The sequence below is a fragment of the Perca flavescens genome, chromosome 4 (assembly GCF_004354835.1).
Source record: "Perca flavescens isolate YP-PL-M2 chromosome 4, PFLA_1.0, whole genome shotgun sequence".
Lineage (NCBI taxonomy): Eukaryota > Metazoa > Chordata > Actinopteri > Perciformes > Percidae > Perca > Perca flavescens.
This window is the reverse complement of record NC_041334.1, coordinates 38,346,966-38,363,715: the sequence shown is the minus strand read 5'-3', so window position 1 is coordinate 38,363,715 and position 16,750 is coordinate 38,346,966. Positions and strand designations below refer to the sequence as shown.

The following is a 16,750-nucleotide window of genomic DNA, read 5'->3' as shown; positions in this document are numbered from 1 at the left end:
TCAGACCCAGACGCTTTAGCAAACGCTATCTTCGTTACATCAAAAAGAGAACTTTGGCCTCCCTCGCTCCTTCTCGCTCACCCAATCAACACACTACCCCACAGGTTCGCCACTCGGTTCTGCGCCCACCTCCACCTCCCCTACCTAACCCCAACTTACTATTTCCCTACCCTAACCAGGGTTTGCATCCCTACCCCAACCCACCCACCTAACCCCAACAGTCTTTTCCCCTACCCTAAACAGGGTTTGTATCCCAACCCCAACCCCAACATCCTATCTCCTGGAGGTGGGACCTACCCTGAGCCCCCACACAACTCAACATCCAACCTTCCAGACCCCAACCCTCCAGACCCCCCTCCCCCATACCTGTAATACTAAATTTGCCCTCTTTCTCTGTCCCGTGGTCCCAGCATGACACAGAGCTGGCCATCACACTATTGACTTTCTGACTTCCTGAAGCATTTTGGACCCCCTCACATTCACCTACTTCAACCTTCAGATCAATAGGCCTGTGCAAAATTAATCTAAATTGGAACTCTTAACCCCAACCCTAACCCCCTAACCCTATAACTGTAGCCAATACTTGTAGCTAACTATTTCTACCATTTATCCATTACTTGTAGCTAACTATTTCAACTGTTTAGTCAGTAGGCCTACTTTAAGCTAACTATTTCAGCTGCTTATGCAACATTTTAAGCTATTTAACCCTAACCCTAAAACTGTTTTGCCAATACTTTAAGCTAATTATTTAAACCATTTATCCATTACTTTAAGCTAACTATTTCAACCATTTATCCATTACTTAAAGCTAACTATTTCAACCATTTATCCATTACTTGTAGCAAACTATTTTTACCATTTATTCATTACTTGTAGCTATCCATTTATCCATTACTTGTAGCTAACTATTTCTACCATTTATTAATCACTTTTAGCCAACTACCTATTTAAACTTATGCACTCATTTGCTAACTAGTTTTCACACACTCTACATAACTGCAACATGAAGTGTTTAGGTGGTACAGCTGATAAATTATTTTAATCAAATGATAATTTCTATGTTTTCCCCCGAATTAGTTGAGCTGCTTTACAATGGCAAGAGCAGACATACCCCCTTTGGTACAAGTACCACTGATTGTGAATAACTGGTTTGCACTCACCCTAGGTGGTTTCAGTCCATCTGTAAAGTGTCTTGGTTGCATCTAGACTTGTTTTTATCTTGGGTGTACTAAGAGTAAATTGGGTAATAATGTATGACTCATTTTGTAACACAATGAACACACATACAGTACTTATTCTACCCTGTGTATTTATTCTACAGGAAACTTTCAACCTGTACTACTATGAGTCGGACAGAGCAGTAGGCTCGGCCGTACGGGAGAACCAGTTCATTAAGATTGACACCATCGCCGCTGACGAGAGCTTCACAGGGGTGGACCTGGGAGTCCGCAGACTTAAACTCAACACCGAGGTATGAGCAACAACACTACAGCAGCACGAATACTGATTTATACAACAGTCCAGGCTCTTTGAAGCAATGTCTCACTTTGGATTGTAAGTTTATTCCAATTCTCGGCACGTACACCTCTGCAGGAGTTCAAGACAAGTTGGAAACCTCTAGAGCCTCTTCCAGTCTCGTCACTCAGGCTGTTTTGTGATCGGTTCTGCAGATCTGTGAACGAAAACAAACAGCCTGGCTCAGTTCAGTATCATGGGAAATACAGTGATATTGATAACAGCTTCGAATTTGATACCAGATAGTGGAGCTACTCTTTTACTACTCTTTAGGAAACACAAAAAAATGTCAGTAGGTTGTGGTTTTGTCATCGACTCTTTAACCTTTTTCTCTTTCGTTTCTACTGTAGTAGCATCAAAGGTTGAACATTGTGACAATTTTACAAAAGGTTGTTAAATACAGTGAAAAAAGGGCCATATGAATTAATCCACAAATCGATGATAAGAAAGAAAACAAAACAAAGAAATAGATCAAACTAAAATCACTCAACACCAGTAGTAGCTGCTCCTTGGAGCAGTCAAGATGTAGAGACAGCGAGACAATACGAGAGACAAAACAGCAGGGCCGACACTGACTCTTACCGTCCCCTGGCTGTCGGTGTATAAGTCACTAATTTGGTGGATGGATGGGAGGTGGGAGGGAGAGGGCGGTAAAGGAACAAGGGAAGGTGTAGGAGTAGCTGTGTTTGTAATATGTGCAAAACTAACCAGTTAAAAAAAAAGGGTTGAAAACTGACTTTGGGCTTACTCACACTTGGCCCAGTTGCCTTGAACTGTGCCCGCTGGCTTGCAGTCACACTGCAGTAAGACATTCAATAAAACGATCAGGGCCAGAGCACGCTTACGTAGTTACATTGTGGGACCCGTTCATCTGTTAGGTAAAAAAACAGACCCGGGCATGTTTAGCGATCACACTGATGCGTGCCGTCCAACCCGAACCGTGCCCTGGCCCACCTCTTTCGAGCGTGTTCCCGGCCACGGTTTAGTGTACCATGCCCAGGGACAGCACAGAGCAATCACACTAGTCAAACTGACCGGACTTTGGGGTCAAAAGTGCTCGGGCACTGTTTAACTGGCAGTCCCTCTAGAAAAACGTGATTATGCGATCGCATAATTCAATGCATAATCAGCCAATGTATGCGGGGCTTCCATGATTTCATAATCCTCGCATTTTCGTTGCAAAAACAGTCACATATATCTTAACAGAAAGTTGAAAAATGTTGGGTTTACTTCACACAAGAGCACCCATTTTCCCCTGTTGCCATGGGAACGTTATGAAGTGACGTTTTATTTAATTACGCGACGTGAACATCATCGAAAAGCTGGGTGATGGGGGAATCACTTTTTTTTCTCTTCCTGCAATTTTAGCAAGTTCCAGCAATTTCAGTGCATAAAATTTCATACATATCCTGCATATTCCATCGCATTTGTTAAGAAAACATGCCGCATAATCAAGGATTTTTGCCCGCAACAGTCACAAAAAAACTCTTTTCTGGAAGGACTGAACTGGGCCAAGTGTGAATAACACCCTTAGTGTCTATCTTATCTTATCTACTTTATTGATCCCCTCAGTGAAATTGTTTCTTACAGTCAAATTTAAGGTATAAATAAGAGTAAGAAAAGAGCTAGTCAATAAGTGTATAAAGGTAACATAGCTACAGTGTAAGAAATAAAAAAGTGAAGTAGAAGTCAAGTGAGATTAAGGTTAAAAAGTAAGATTGGACTAAAAGATGTAATGCTAACACAATGGATACAATGAATACAAACAGAATCATTACAGCTATAATTTCAAATTACAAAATGAATCATTATAGTAGAGCTATTAGGTATCAGGTACACGGTTTCACGTAGCTGCTTTAACACCAGCATTAAAATGATGAGAACTCGCTGCAATTTCTATTTATTCCAATGGAATCGTTGCAATTAGTGGATTTGCTCGCAGGGGCAAATTAAATGCACACAAATATTTCAACAGCAAACCATTTTGACAGTTCTGACCCTTGAGAGGACGGAGACGTGGAGAGTCCGAAATGGAGGATGCCGTTGTAGCTCATTAGCCGTGTTGCACCATTCACTTTTACTTAAAGTGCTCATATTATGCTTTTTGGCTTTTCTTCTTTCCTTTATTGTGTTCTATATCTTTTTTGTGCACGTTATAGATTTACAAAGTGAAAAAGCCCAAAGTCCCCCCAAAGGGACTTACCATCTCCAACAGAAAACACTGTTCACAAACTGCTCCAAACAGCTCTATTGTAGTCCAGCCTTTACTTCAGAGACAAACGTGGTCACTTTGTAGCACACGTTATAATGCTCGCCTAGCTGCTAGAATGGCACGCCCTCATACTCTGCTTCTGACTGGCTAGTAGTCCTTACCTAGGTACTGTCAGGGCATGCCCTCATACTCTGCTTCTGACTGGCTAGTAGTCCTTACCTAGGCGCTGTCAGGGCACGCCCTCATACTCTGCTTCTGACTGGCTAGTAGTCTTCACCTAGGTACTGAGCATGTGCGACTCCCAACAAGGATGGAACAGAAGTGAGATGTCTCACTCTGTAGCTAAAACAGAGAGCTCAACACTCAGGGTGAAAAAAGGAGCTGCATCAGTGTGTAGTACAACAAATATATGGTGTTTTTTTGCATTTTAACTTCCTCAGTCACAGTATTAGCTGTTTCACTAGAAGATTTATTTTTTAAGAAGAAGATTTATTTATTTATATTAGGACAATGCACATTAATCAACATTTCTGTAAATGCGCCAGTGTTAGCCAGTAGGCTAATTTTCAACTGTAGTCCTAGTTGCATGCATGTCTTTATGGTGGGAAGAAACCAGAGGACCTGGAGAAAACCCACACAAGCACGGGGAGAATGTGCAAACTCCACAGGCCTGGGACGACCTGGGATCGAACACAGAACCTTCTTGCTGTGAGGCAGAAGTGCTAACCGCTGAGCCACCGCGCTGCCTTAAAGAGGAATGGTTTACTAACAGTTATGAGACAGGGGTCCATGGTACAAATATGTTTTTTTAAGTAACCATAAGCTAAAGAGCTAACACATTTGCCATCTTACTGTTAGCTAGCTTGTTAGCTTTGAGAGCTTTATTTTCCCTCTTCATTGACTTTTTATTGAACAAAATGGTGTACAATGGTGAACAAAATGCTGGAGGGAAGTAAACAGAACATCGGAGAGAAAATGGAGAGAATAATTCATGGACACACAGTACATCTGCCTAATAACCATATATCACACTTATCAACCCCTGGTAATTATAGGGAGTTGCTTAAAAAGCTATATTTTCATAATATGTTTCCGCAACAAACTTTTAAAATAAGGTACTGAGTCAGTTCCTCGGTGTTAACAAGATAATCGACTGTGATATGAGATGAAAAACAAGCATATAAAAATGTAAAAAAGATCTGTTTCCAGGCTGCTGTTGGAAGCAGAGCGGTTGATTAATGACTGCTGCCAAAGCACAACACCAAACACCCGTCCAGAGATTAAATTAAGGCTCGGCTCACACTGTTCCACCTGTTCTGTTCAGTACCACTGTTTGAGTTTTTAGTATGAAAGAGTGAGAGAACTTTCCAAACTCTAGGAAGACGTCTAGCAAAAATACACAGAGGTTTCAAAAATATGAAATATGTCCACGTATACCAAACAAGATATTACCAAACAAGTTTAAAAAAAACGACACTACCACCTGACCATCTTTTTGGCCCAAAGTTATTTTAGTTTTGACTTTTCTATTTAATTTTAGTTTTAGTTTTAGAGTGTGTTTACTAGTTCTGGTTCAGTTTCTGTTCTTCCAACACATACTCACTCCCATCTCGTAAAAAATACAGACGCTTGGTTAGGTGCCTTTGTCGTTGTTATTGACGCTAAAAGTCTCCTTTAGCGTCACATAACGCACTTTAACTAAACGTGCTTGGTCGGGACTATTGGCGTCCCTTTTGACAGTTATGTTAAGGAAAAGACTGTGGCTGGGCTTACGTTTTCGTGACTCGTGTGAATAACGGGACGGTTGGGTTTAGGAAAAGCTTGTGGGTGGACTTAAGCTTCCGTGACACGCAACAATAACAGGACGGTTAAAGACACATGTGGGACACGAACCCCCGGTCTCCTAGGTGAAAGTCTGACCTGTGAAAAGTTTGACCCATCCATCCATCCATCCATCCCCCAACCAACCTCCTTATGCAGATTTCCCCCCTTACATACTACTCACTAAACCCTGTTTAGCTGCTGCTCTCTCCGGTACGTTATATAAACACGCTGAAGGGCGATTTTTCGTCACTTCAGACGCTGACAGCCACTGTCCAAACGTCCGATTTTACGAGTTCGGAGAGAGAACGGGATGGTTTTTCAGAAAGATTTAGTTTATTGAAAAAATTCTGGTAGAGGATATACAATCCTCTATTCCAGACTCTAGCGTAGATATATATATATATATATATATATATTAGGGCCGGGACTCGATTAAAAAAATTAATCTAATTAATTACAGGCTTTGTAATTAATTAATCGAAATTAATCGCATTTTAATTGCATAAATATTTGACCTGAGAACAGTGAGAAGTAATTTTTTTCACATGGATTTTTAGTATACCATTGAATAATGACTGATTACATAAGCTTAAGCAACACAATATTGTTTATTTTTGTTCAACCAAGTCCAGCAGACCAGTGCAATTTTTGCCATTAAGTGTAGCAATAGTATATTTAGAAATATAGTACATTTCAGAAATTCAGGTAGCCTATAGGTAGGTAGACCTTCTGTAAACTATGTTTTTTTAAGTAAAACACAATACTTTCAAGTACATTCAGACTTAGTTACCCTGGTCCTTAAACCAGTCATCTGGTGGAGTGTAGGTTGGGTGTGGGTCCTTGTACTCGGAGTCGGGCTAGCTGCTAAATGTTTTGCGTCGAGGTGATACTTGAGGCTCCATGTGTTGCGGTGATATGCGAATTCCTTGTTGCATAGCATGCACACAACCATGCTCTAATCGACGCTTCCATCCGTTCGTTTTTTATAACAAAATGTCCCATCCACGGGGCCAACCAAAGCGGTCTCGTCAGCTTCTTCGCTCATGTTCACTGTGGTTTGTTGTTGTCTGAAGCATTGACATATATAAAAGGTCTGAAGTCATCAACGCTAGTTGGTGCTCCAGTATAATCGGTCCGCCGAAACTCATCCAGTGAGAAACGTCCCGCGGTGCAAAAATAAGTGTTATAAAAATGCGTAAAAAATGTTTAACGTGTTATTTTTTGTGTAATTAATTAACGCATTAAAGTCTGTAATTAATTAATCTTAATTAACGCGTTAAAGTCCCGGCTCTAATATATATATATATATATATATATATATATTCACATTTTAACATCTTATTTTCATAAAACACATTCATTTCATAATTGAAATGTTCTAACAATTCATAAATAAGTTACATAAATTACTGACAAGCTTTATAATTATCCATTACACCTTTTGACAGGCATGATGCATCCAACCTATTCTTCAAAGAATTAATTGAAGGGGAACGCACACCTTCTTCTGGAAGCTCGTTCCATGATTTCACCGCACGGAGTGTGAAGAAATTCTTTCTCTTTTCAGACAGGCATGTTCTAGGGTAAAGTTTTAAAGAATGAAAAGAAAGAAAGAAAACTTTTTATATATTTATATTTTATCAGCGCCAGGTGCAAGTCTCAGAAGTATGTAGCTACATATACATGCTTCGAGAACTGTGATGTTTAATGTTTAATGTGCTCATATTATTCTTTTTGACTCCCAACAAAGATGGAACAGAAGTGAGAGGTCTCAGTCTGTAGCTAAAACAGAGAGCTAAACACACAGGGTGAAAAGAGGAGCTGCAGCAATGTGCAGTACAACAAAAATATGATGTTTTCTGAAAACTGAACCACATAAACCTATTCTGGTTCAACCTCTAAATACAATTAAGAACCTGAAAATGAGCAGAATATGGGCACTTTAATGTTTAGTGTCCGATGTGAAGCAGCTCAAACTGAAATCATTTGCATTCATTTTGATGTTATCTGTATTAGTTTTTTAACCTGGCAATATTATAGTTTCAGTTTAACTTAAATTTCTCCTAGGTTTTAGTTTTTATTTTGTTAAAAAATATTTTTCACTGCTTATTTCAGTTTTAGTTTCAGTTTACTAGAAGAAACCTGTTCCAGCTGGGGTTGGGTACCGAATCCGGTACTTTTTTGGGTAACGAATTACATCGGTACTACCAAGGACCGATTCATGTTAAATCGAACGGTGCCACATTTCAGTACCTGTAAGCACGAGCTTATTTGTCCTCTCTGCATGTTGACAGAGAGCAGGGCTCCGCTCTGACTAGTGTGTGGATCGGGTCGCATTTTTCTGTGCGAGCCCGGCCCGTGTCGAACAGAGCAGTAAGCGAACCTGACCCGAGCCCGACACAGTTAAAATCTAATATTTTTCTCATATGGCTACTAATGACTCATGTGCGTTTGTTTGTGGAAAACTTTCATTAAGCAACTGTAGAAAGGCATTCGGAAATATCAACAGATGAGCGCATCAGTGCACGCGGGGCAACAAGCGCACATTCGATGCCTCATCGTGCTGATGTGACCGAGCCCGACCCAAACCCGAAAATCATTTCTAAATATCTGTCCGAACTTTGGGTCCCGTCGGGCTCGGGTGTCCATCCTCTAGCTCTGACACACACACACACACAGAGAATGACATCTGTTTAAAGCTGTAGTGCGTAGTTCTTGTCTCCTTCATGAGGAATTTTGAGTAATGACAACAACGCTGTCGGCGCATCCACATGATACAAGCCTTCCGTGATCCATTGGACCATCCAACAGTGTTCTCTTTGCCCTTTTGAGTGACTGAGAGGCTTGAGATTGTAGGTCCAACAGTGTTCTCTATAACCTTTTGAGTGACTGACAAGCTGCATACCGTATTGTAAGGCAAGGAAACTTTATTTGTATACCACATTTCAGCAACGACGCAATTCAAAGTGCTTTACATAGAACATTAAAGAGCAATTGAAAAGAGAGAGAAAATAAAATCAGGCTCAAAAAGAAAAACATACAAATACAAGAATAAATGTTTTTTTTTGATTTAATAGTTTGTAGGGACAGTTTTCAGAGGGGACAGGGAGGTGTTGTATTTTATGTGATGTGTAAAATCTTCTAAATAAATAAGAAATAAGAATTATTTTGTATTACTGAAATTAATTTTTGTTATTGCAGTGGGAAAGTACCGAAAAAAAGGTACCGTTGGGTACCGGGACCGAATTTGAGGTACCGGTATCGGTACCGAAAAAAAACCTGGTCGTCCCGGGCCTTTCTGCAGATCTTGCATGTTCTCCCCATGTGTGGGTGGGTTTTCTCCGGGTGGTCTGGTTTTCCCCACCACTAAAAATATGTGTGGTGAGCGTCTGGCGTCGTAAGGCTGCCGTGGTGGGTGCTACACATTGGTGGTGCTAGAGAGTAGTCCTCCCCACGAAGCGCTTTCAGTGTCTATAGCTATGTTTCCATCCACACATTTTTATCCGAATTACGTGATATCGAATGAAAAATGCCTGATAAAGAGATGATAGAGAGAGGATTTTATGGAAAGTACCCCATGCCAATCTCTAGGTATGGTGAAGGGTATGTGATGATGTGGGGGTATGGTGAAGGGTATGTGATGATGTGGGGGGGCTATTTTAATTCCACAGGCCAAGGGAACTTTATCAGGATGCATAGTATCCTGGATCCATGAAATAACTGGCCTTTAAAATAAAGAAATCTGCCTGCCTCTATGGGAATTTAACATAGGGGTGTACTGACTTTTGTTGCCAGCGGTTTAGACATTAATGGCTGTGTGTTGAGTTATTTTGAGGGGACAGCACATTTACACTGTTATACAAGCTCTAAACTTAATACTTTACATTGTAGCAGAGTGTCATTTCTTTTTGATGAGCTGGATCAGATCCACGGCCAAAGGCCCATCGGAGCTTCATCGGCTTCTAATATTAACAACAACAACTACTTCTGTCTAGCAAAACTTTGTTCGCAAAAGTTTGCTTGAATGTTGTGCGATTCAGTGCGAAAAGGAACAGAAACACCTTAAAATGTCTCAAATCAATTTGATATACCAATTTAATCGCAAAACAGCACGTGATGTCATTACGCAACAGGTTGTTATTCGCTTTAAAGCTGTTGGATGGAAACACACTTTCACACTCAGCTTTATTCGCATGAGTTTTTTTACCGAACTTCAGATAATTCAATTGACAAGTGGATGGAAACTTAGATTTAGATAAAGCGCTATATAAATATAATTAATTATTATTTTGAGCACACAGAGTCAGACAAACACAGTCTTGTTAATCATATAGCCTATTTTGTATTTGTTGTCATTGTCATAAACACTATGATAATGACCTGAAGTGTGTGCGATAAAAGTGTCAAACACTTCTTCTCTTGTCCCAGGTGCGAGGCGTTGGCCCTCTGAGCAAACGAGGCTTCTACCTGGCCTTCCAGGACATCGGCGCCTGCATTGCCCTCACCTCTGTGCGGGTGTACTACAAACGCTGCGTGGGCGTGAGCCGTAACCTGGCCGTGTTCACCGACGTGGTGACGGGCGCCGACTCGTCCTCTCTGGTGGAGGTCCGGGGTCAGTGTGTGGATCACGCAGAGGAGAGGGACACGCCCAAGATGTACTGCAGCGCCGAGGGAGAGTGGCTGGTGCCCATCGGGAGATGTGTGTGCTCCGCCGGATTTGAAGAACACAGGGATTCCTGCGTGGGTGAGTCGACCCGGTGTGCTTTCATACCTGACCCGTTCGCTGCCGTTAAAACTGGTACGTTTGCTGGTTTGGTTTTGCTCGTGAAAACTATAATTTCATCTTAGTTTAAAGGTGCAGTAGGTAAAACTTATAAAACTATCTTTCTGTCATATTTGCTGAAACTGAACCTATGTTCCAGTAGAACTACATGAAGGTCATTTAAAATCAATCCAGCTCCTCTGGCTCCACCTCCAGCCTGGAGTGAGATTTGCAAAAATCCACAGCTCCCTGTTCAGATACACCAATCAGGGCCAGGTGGGGGTGTCTAACTGTTCAGATGCACCAATCAGGGCCAGGGGGGGTGTCTAACTGTGTGTCAATCACTGCTCATGCACACTCATTCATTCTCCCTTGTGGGGGGAGGGCTTAGACAGTTTTGGGCTTTAGCAGAAAGGTGGGGGAGGGACTGAGAAGTTGTTGATGTTCAAATTTTTCCTACCTACAGCACCTTTAAAGCCACCGCAAAGATTCTTTTGTACCTTAAAATAATGTTTCCAAAATCATTTCAGTGGTTCATCAACTCGTAACAGGGTGAACGGCACTCTCTACCGGCTATAACCGCACTATGCAAGTTTGCCAGATCTGTAGTTCCAATGAGACATAAGAAACTACAATGGACAATTCTGCTTCCAACCTGTAGGGGGAGCGCAGAGGAAAAGTGCTTTGGTGTTGCTTTAACATTTGTTGCCAGAGTTATGTTGAAAAAGTAATCCGATTACTGATTCCTTCTTTAAAAAGTAACTTAGTTACTTTACAGACTTGGTTTTAAAAGTAACTAAGTTAGATTACAATTTACTTTATTAGTTACATTCAGCAGCGGCTGGCAACACCCCCACAGCCTCAACTGTGAGGCAGCTCGGTAGCATTGCCAGTAGCAGGATCTGGTTTATTATGGTACGAAACGAGAGCGAGTCAACCGTGTTTAAGGACAGCATTTCCTCTACAACATACTGCCCGACCAACTTCTTCAACTCTCCCCCACTTACTGGTTTTGCACTGAAGTCCAGCTTTTGTTGTTTGGGTGGTGGGGGGCCTCCTGCTCTCTGCTTCGCTCCACCTGCTGAGACTTGCTCTGTAAGTTTGACTGCAGCGCTGCGACTCCAGATGGTTCTTCATATTTGACGTAGTGTTTTTGTAGCTAGATGGCACTTTCTTGCCACCAGCACAGAGTGTACAACCAACCTTAATACTGCCGTCTTCAGCTGACACAAACTCTAAATAGTGACTGTATTTCCATCTCTCTCCTCCCTCCATTGTTGTTTACGTTTGTGTCGCTGCGTGGTACACGTGAACTGTCCACATGCTGAAAACGTGACTTGTTGCACACTTCCCGAAACGCAAGAAGAAAGCAAAAATATATATTTTTACTAAGGAAAATGACAAAAATAGTAACGCACAGTGACTTGGATAAGTAACTTTAATCTGATTACTGGTTTGGAAATAGTAACGTGTTACCGGCATCACTGCTCTCAACAGCTGTGTCTGGTCTAATCTTTGTGCCCTATGCTATGTTGTTTTGATCTTGTAATCTTGTTTTATTGCTAATCTTTTGGCTTCTGTGCTGTGTCTTGTTTTGTGCTAAATTCGGATCTGCTTGTGTTAGCCTTTTTTGCTAATTCTGGCATTTTTAACCTATGTAAAATCATGCGTTATATTAATTTGCACTGTCCCCTTCTTAGATAAACTGAATTGAATTTTAACTGGTGCAGAACAAGGAAGCAAAAGACCGCAAAGAAGACCAATCACAGGATTGTGTGATGTGACTTTGAGCAGCATGGTGGGCCAATGGTTAGCACTGTGGCCTCACAGCAAGAAGATTCTGGGTTTGAATCCAGGTGGTTCCGGGGCCTCTCTGTGTGGAGTTTGTATGTTCTCCCCATGTTTGCGTTGCTGTGCCTGTTTTCCCCACCATCAATAACATGTACTAGGTTCTACGGTCAGTGCCCTTGATCAAGGGACTGGCTCAGATCGGGTCCCCAGGCGCTGTAAATGGCTCAGCGGCCCACTGCTCTTGAGGGATCGGTTAAATGCAGAGAATGAATTTTGCTACATGTATGTGTATGTGACAATAAAGTACCTTTAGCTTCAATTCACAAGCAGCTGTAGGAAGGCATTCGGAAATGTCCACAGATGAGCTCATCAGCTCACATGGGGCAACAAGCCCACGTTAACACAGGCGCACACCTACATAATAAGCTTTTTTTATATTATTTTTTGGGGCTGTTCCCTTTTTTACATAGAGAGAGTGGATAGGCATGAAAGGGGGAGAGGGATGGGGGACGATAGCAGCAAAGGGCAGCAGGTCGGATTCAAACCCTCAGCCAACATGGGGCGAACGCTCTTACTGGGTGAGCTAGAGGCTGCCCCAGCTTTTTTAAATTTAATAGCCCGAACATCATTTCTAAATATCTGTCCGAGCCCAGCCCGTATGATGTGATTGCCAGTGAAAGTGTGTAACGTAACGTAGAGTGCAAGGGCTCCTCCCTCACTCCTCCCTCTCGTCTAAAATCGTCAGATCACCAACCAGGATGGTTTCGCCGGTAACTCCATGACTCATAGCAGATCTCCAAAAACCAGTGGGTGACGTCACACATGCTCTGTCCATTCATATTAACAGTCTACGGTTTAAACACAACACGAACGTGAACCACTGTCTTACATGAGTATTTTTGCACGTAAACTGCAATTGCGTCTTTTGAAAATCGATACAGTATTTGCTAAATAAAATATCGCAATCGCTCAAGTGTATCTATTTTTTCTTACACCCCTAGTGACAAACCCTCTTTTCTACTTGGAAAAATTATTTTCTCAACCAAATCATCAGAGCATCAAAGCATCAGAGTCGCCCGTTTGTTTAACTATCTCAAAGTTTTCCTCGGCTGAAGTGTCTGCAGAATGTAAAGAGCCTTCGGAGCAACACATGCACTTGGAAAGCTCCTAACCTTTCTAGTGAATCCAAAAGTCTGTTTGAAGTTCTGGTTGTGGATCCTGTGGAAAGTTCAACATCTGGTCAAAAGCTTTTCTGAGGGCTAACCCTTCCCTTGAGTAGGTAAATACTGAGAAAGTAGCCGCAAGTCCGTCTGAGCTGAATGGTTTCTGTCTGATGAAGAATAATTGAGGTGAGAAGATTCTTGATCCTGTCTTGTTTTTCTTTCGTGTGAAACCCCATTCTGTTTGTTTTTGTCTCTTTTTGATTTTTTTCATGGGGTTCTGATAGGCTGACCTCACGCGGAGACCTGTGCATATTTCAGGTTGCCGCGGGTTACAGTAATTAAAACCAATTAATCACAGAGCGATGGATAATTAAACGCTAAAAGCAGTTTGTCAGCTAAACGAGCCGAACGAGACACGCAACGGCGCTTGCATCCTCCCCCTCTTTCCTCCTACCGACACACACACACACACACACACACACACACACACACACACACACACACACACACACACACACACAACTCTCTGTTGTGTCTCACCAGTCTGAGGCCAGTGTCAAACACCCTCTTGGTTCGACACAGTGAGAGCTCCTTGTCAAAATGCGTTTAAAAGTATAGCAAGTGTGTGTGTGTGTGTGTGTGTCTCTATGTGTGTCCAGTTTAGAGGGGCACTTACAGACTTTCTATAATTAGTTGCAGCCAATTAGCAAGAGAAAGCAGAGAGAAGTTGGAAGGAAAAATCACCTTGAGTCACGTTTTGTTTATGGAACAGATTTTATCCGCATGTTAAAGCTGATTTCAACGTAAGACACTGATGTAAGTTATCTGAGGTTATAGAGATAGGATCTTTTAACGGGCGGGGGGACAAAAAGCATAAAAGCATCTAAAAAAACTAAAGATTTGCTTTATGACAGTCCTCGGCTGTAGGTGATGTTTTTACCCTGTATTTTATTTGCCATTACATCACTGCAGCTGGAGCAGAAAGTGGATTTGCGGTGGGCAAAAAAAAAGAAAGAAAAGAGCTCTTCAATATATCCTCCACTGACTGTCTTGTCTCTTCTGGCACCAAACTGGGTCGTCGTGCTAATTCACCCTCGCCAAAGCCAGCCACAGTCACGCACACATGAGACCCGGCGGGGCACGAGACGGTGAAAGGCTTGTATGGGTGTGTGTGTGTGTGTGTGTGTGTGTGTGTTCGTGTATGTGTGTGTGTTGCAGAGAGAGAGAGAAAGGAAATCAGACATGAATGTGCGTGAATATGTGTGCGTATATGAGCGTGCTTAAGTGGTTCTCCCCTGACAAAGGTGCAGAGCTTTGGCTGAGAGCACGACATGGTAAGTGTGTGTGTGTGTGTGTGTGTGTGTGTGTGAAGGGTTGCGTGACATGTCGTTAAAAGTGTCACAGGGAAGGAAGCAATGAAAGACGAAGGGAAAAAGAGACGAGGATAGAGGGAGAAAGACTCTGGTGGAGTGGTTGACTGGACCCCTCGTCTGCTTGAGTTTACATCAAAACACTGAGTCTGTGTGTGTGTGTGTGTGCATACATGTGTGTACTACACGTATGTGTGTATGAGTGCCTCCCGGTGCCAGTGAAGAATGAACTAAAGTGCCCCATACAGTGAGAGCGATCAAGGACACACTGATATGAGACACACACACTTAGGCTGGTCACATCTACTCAGCTCAGTCGGCCCACCCAAGCCTGACACACACACACAGACACACACACACACACACACACACACACACACACCCAGAGGAGAGAGGAGTGGGTGGGTGCGTACTCACACATGTGGGTTAGTTCACTCCTCTGCTCAGTCAATGGACCACAGCCTGTCCTCCCAGTCTGTGACCTGCACTGTGCCTCTGATGCTTCCATGTGATTTATGGTTGAGTTTGTTGTAGGAAATAACATAAACCAGCAACTATAAAGAGAAATGTACACACTTATGTGAACGATTACATCAAAAACAACTACAGCTTTCCTCTTTTATTTCCCTGATTTCCCTAAACTTTCCACATTTCCACCTCTGGTAGTTCGTCACTTCTCCCTCTTTAGCAGACTGAATGATTGGCTCCTCCAGTCACTGAGGGATTGTGGGATTGTTGTTCCTAGCCTCTTTGACTCTCCTGTACGCAAACTCTCCTCCCCGTCAGTCATAGAGAGGCGGAGGGAGGCTGTAATAGTGAAGGAAAAAGGGTGGAAGAGAGGAAACGCACAAATACAAAAGCAGCACGAATAAAGGGAGAAGTGAGGAGTAAAAAAAAAAAAAAAAGTGAAATGAAATGAAAAACAGAGACAGATTATGAAACAAAGTCAAATGAGAGAAGTGAAAAGGAAGAGAAAAAGGTGTGACTCTGCGACACATAATGTGATTGTTATCTGTCGACGTGGCACCGTGGAGAAATATCAGAGGAAGACAGCAGCAAGGGAAAAAGAGGATTTAATATTCCTCTATTATATATTTATTTCATCACACACGCACACGCACACAAACACGCACGCACGCACGCACCCACATGCACACATAGAGGAACTGAAGGCTTTGCCCTTTCGCTGGCCCGACCTGTCTCACTCCTACTCACGTTTGGTATTTTCTTACTTAAACATATGATCTCACACACACACACACACACACACACACACACACACACACACACACACACACACACACAGGTCGTTGAAACTCCAGAGACAGCACTGCGATTGCCGTCTGTGACAGAGTGAAGATTCCTTATTGGCCCTGGGTCCCTGAAGTCGAAAACATGCTGTGGATAAATGGGTTAGGCCAGTGTAAAGGCTTCCTCATATAGGCCTACTGTATGGTTACTCTCAGACCAATATTTATTTAAATAAATATCCATGTCCAATATTATATTGGAAACAATTCAAACGTTGGCATTCCTTGAAATCAACTTCAACAACTGTTCTAGTCATTTTGTAATGATTTTTATATGAACATTGAAAGAGCTAATATATCTAAAACATCTTAACCGCTGATGAAGAGTGAATTACAGTTTGTTTTCCAATTGCTAAAACACAATTTTGCAAACTAGGCTGGTTTTATCAAAATACTTAACACAATTCACAAAACCACACACCCAGCCTGCAAAATACCTCATATATATATCCTGCAAAATGAAGCACTGCAACCAAAACTACATATAGCATTATCAGAATCAAACTTGTGCACCAAATGGCACACTCTTTATTCATATTACCAGATTTCTGTCTAACCAACTACACACTGTTGGGCATAATGAAAAGCACTCTCATATTTAGTATGCTTTGCATTACTAAAATAGTTCAAATTGTGGAAAATTCTTCAGATTGTTCACATGCACAGAAATATTTGCAGATACACACACACACACACACACACACACACACATAGAAAGACACACAGACACACACACACATGCTGTTGAAACATTAAACTGAAAAAGAAAATTGCAGAAAAAATGTGAAGAAAAAATATATAGA

The 16,750-nt window shown here is 42.0% G+C and overlaps 1 protein-coding gene across 2 annotated transcripts in view; it reads left to right on the top strand.

Annotated features, from left to right (window-relative positions):
• epha8 (eph receptor A8) overlaps positions 1-16,750 on the top strand; it is a 143,783-nt gene that overhangs the window by 66,261 nt on the left and 60,772 nt on the right. For both annotated transcript variants that reach the window (XM_028574942.1, XM_028574941.1), the window contains exons 5-6: positions 1,322-1,471; positions 9,980-10,295. In XM_028574942.1, the coding sequence (XP_028430743.1) occupies positions 1,322-1,471; positions 9,980-10,295 (466 nt within the window). The remainder of the gene's footprint in view (positions 1-1,321; positions 1,472-9,979; positions 10,296-16,750) is intronic.